Below are 2,044 nucleotides of genomic sequence, written 5' to 3' on the forward strand. Positions count from 1 at the left end.
AAATTGAAAAATAGAATCCAGGAATATGAACCTGAATATGAACCGACATTGCTTCAAACAATATTATGTGTGTTAGCCTGTTAAACTATTCAATCTGCAACATTTTACACACACACTGAATGTTGAACCTGAATTTGCCAACAAATAGTTTAACGTCTGTCACCCCCTTGTGACAGCTCTTAGTTTTCCTCAGTTCCTCGTTCATGCCCTTGTTTTGTATTTCCTTCCTGTGTTGCTCTGCTGTGTTTTCAGTTGATGTCCATTATCTCCCGCACCTGTTTCTCATTATTTGTGATGCCTATTTGGTTCAGGTGCGCGCTCCTTTCTTTGTTGGGTCATTGATGTTGTTTTCTCTGTTGAACATGCTAGTGCGTTGGTCTGCTGCATAGTATCAACAATAAATGCCTTTTTACCTGCTATTGGGTCCTCATCTCTGCATCCTGGGGTCGTGCCGTAAAGCTCCCAAGCCGGAACGTGACAACCTCTCTGTGCTAACCACAAAAAAGAAAAATAATTATCTAACCAGATCATTTAACTTTGAGACAGACAACATGTGGTGCTAAAGTTAGCTTTCTGCTTGTTTAAAGCATCGGCAGCTTACCGGAGCAAAGGTAGCTTAACACACAGCCAGTGCAATCCTAGCCTCAAGAGGCTGACACTGCACTTCCTGCAAGCCCTCCAAAATGCACGCCAGGTCCTCAACAACCAACCCCGCTGCAAATTAAAACAACCATGGCTGCGGTCACATGATGCACCGTCACCGGTACACGCCCAGTAATTTTATGCCTACCTTTCACATACGCTGCTGATGGCACGACAGACCAGAGCCCGCCACCGGAGCGCGCCAACACAGCCTCGACAGGTGAACAGCAAGGAACAATGAGCGCCCCGGTGACGCCAAGACCCATCAATAACCCTGGCACCGCCTCGCAATCGAGCCCCAACAGCTGATGCCAATTCAGGTGGAAGCGCAACAACGCTCAACCTACCAAAAATGCTGCACATGTAATTCATGTGGCAGCAAGAATATCTGTATTCATTAGTGCAGTTCATTAGTGGAGTGGAGTATTTTGAGGTAAGAGATTAAATTAATACAATTTGGAATGAGGCTGTAACTTGACAAAATGTGGAAAAAGTGAAGCGCTGTGAATACTTTCCGGATGCACTGTATGTGCCCTGGGATTGGCTGGCCACCGGTCCAGGGTGTACCCCGCCTCTCGCCCCAAATCAGGCTCCAGCATACCCCAACCCTAGTGAGGATAAGACATAGAAAAGAGTTTCTACCGGAGTGTCCACCAAACTTGACCTAAGAACCCAATGTAGCATGAAAACCAAATAAGACCTGAGACTAGTGTGCTTGGATATACGCAGCGCTCACTTTTGCATCACATCTGCCTCCCGTTTCTGCTGCTCAGTCGAGCGGTCGGAGTCTTTGGAAGTGAATTTAGCCTCATGATCACCACGAGGACATTTGCTCGGAATCAGCATCTGCAACAATTGCATGTGAAGTCTGGTGCGAGTTAAGACTAGAATGAGAGATCGCCTACCTTGAGTTCAGCTCGAAGAAGAATCTGACTCTCTGGGGAGGCGCCATCCAGATGGAACCACTGATCCAGGACCAGTTCTGGTTCCGAGAGCAGCTCTCTGATTGGGACGACTAAGGAACCCATGGGCAACGTCCAGCTGTGAGAGAGCTGGAGAAACAAAGTGTAAAGGTAGTAATACAAGTCAAGTTTGTTGATATCACATGGTGGAAATACTAAAAATAATATTGTTAACTTACCTTGACAACAACATTCTCTTCTCTAGGGTCATGAACCAGGAAGCAGAACGCCTCATTCCACTGAGGTGATGTCGTGCGATCACACACCTACAGCAAAGATGGACGTGTTAGTCCCGGATGCCAATACCCTGGTTATTATTTGGCTAGTTGCCACGCTTAGTCTCACAGTAGTTTTGTGGGATGTTTTTCCAAGAAGCATATCTGCTCCCACTTTTGGCTCTTTTCCACCTGTTGACACGCCACATGGGTCATAATAAAACA

The 2,044-nt window shown here is 46.4% G+C and overlaps 1 protein-coding gene across 1 annotated transcript; it reads right to left on the reverse strand.

Moving 5' to 3' along the window:
* Window positions 1-1,356: 1,356 nt before the first annotated feature.
* Window positions 1,357-1,831, reverse strand: LOC144899637 (extended synaptotagmin-1-like). Its single transcript, XM_078792590.1, has 3 exons — window positions 1,784-1,831; window positions 1,548-1,694; window positions 1,357-1,488 (listed from the first exon to the last, which is right to left on the reverse strand). Exons 2-3 carry the CDS (start codon window positions 1,668-1,670, stop codon window positions 1,375-1,377), a joined length of 237 nt encoding a protein of 78 aa, XP_078648716.1. The 5' UTR covers window positions 1,671-1,694; window positions 1,784-1,831; the 3' UTR covers window positions 1,357-1,374.
* Between the last annotated feature and the right edge of the window lie 213 nt (window positions 1,832-2,044).

The sequence above is a fragment of the Doryrhamphus excisus genome, linkage group LG8 (genome assembly GCF_037039965.1).
Source record: "Doryrhamphus excisus strain RoL-2023G ecotype Guam linkage group LG8, RoL_Dexc_Guam_v1.1, whole genome shotgun sequence".
Lineage (NCBI taxonomy): Eukaryota > Metazoa > Chordata > Actinopteri > Syngnathiformes > Syngnathidae > Doryrhamphus > Doryrhamphus excisus.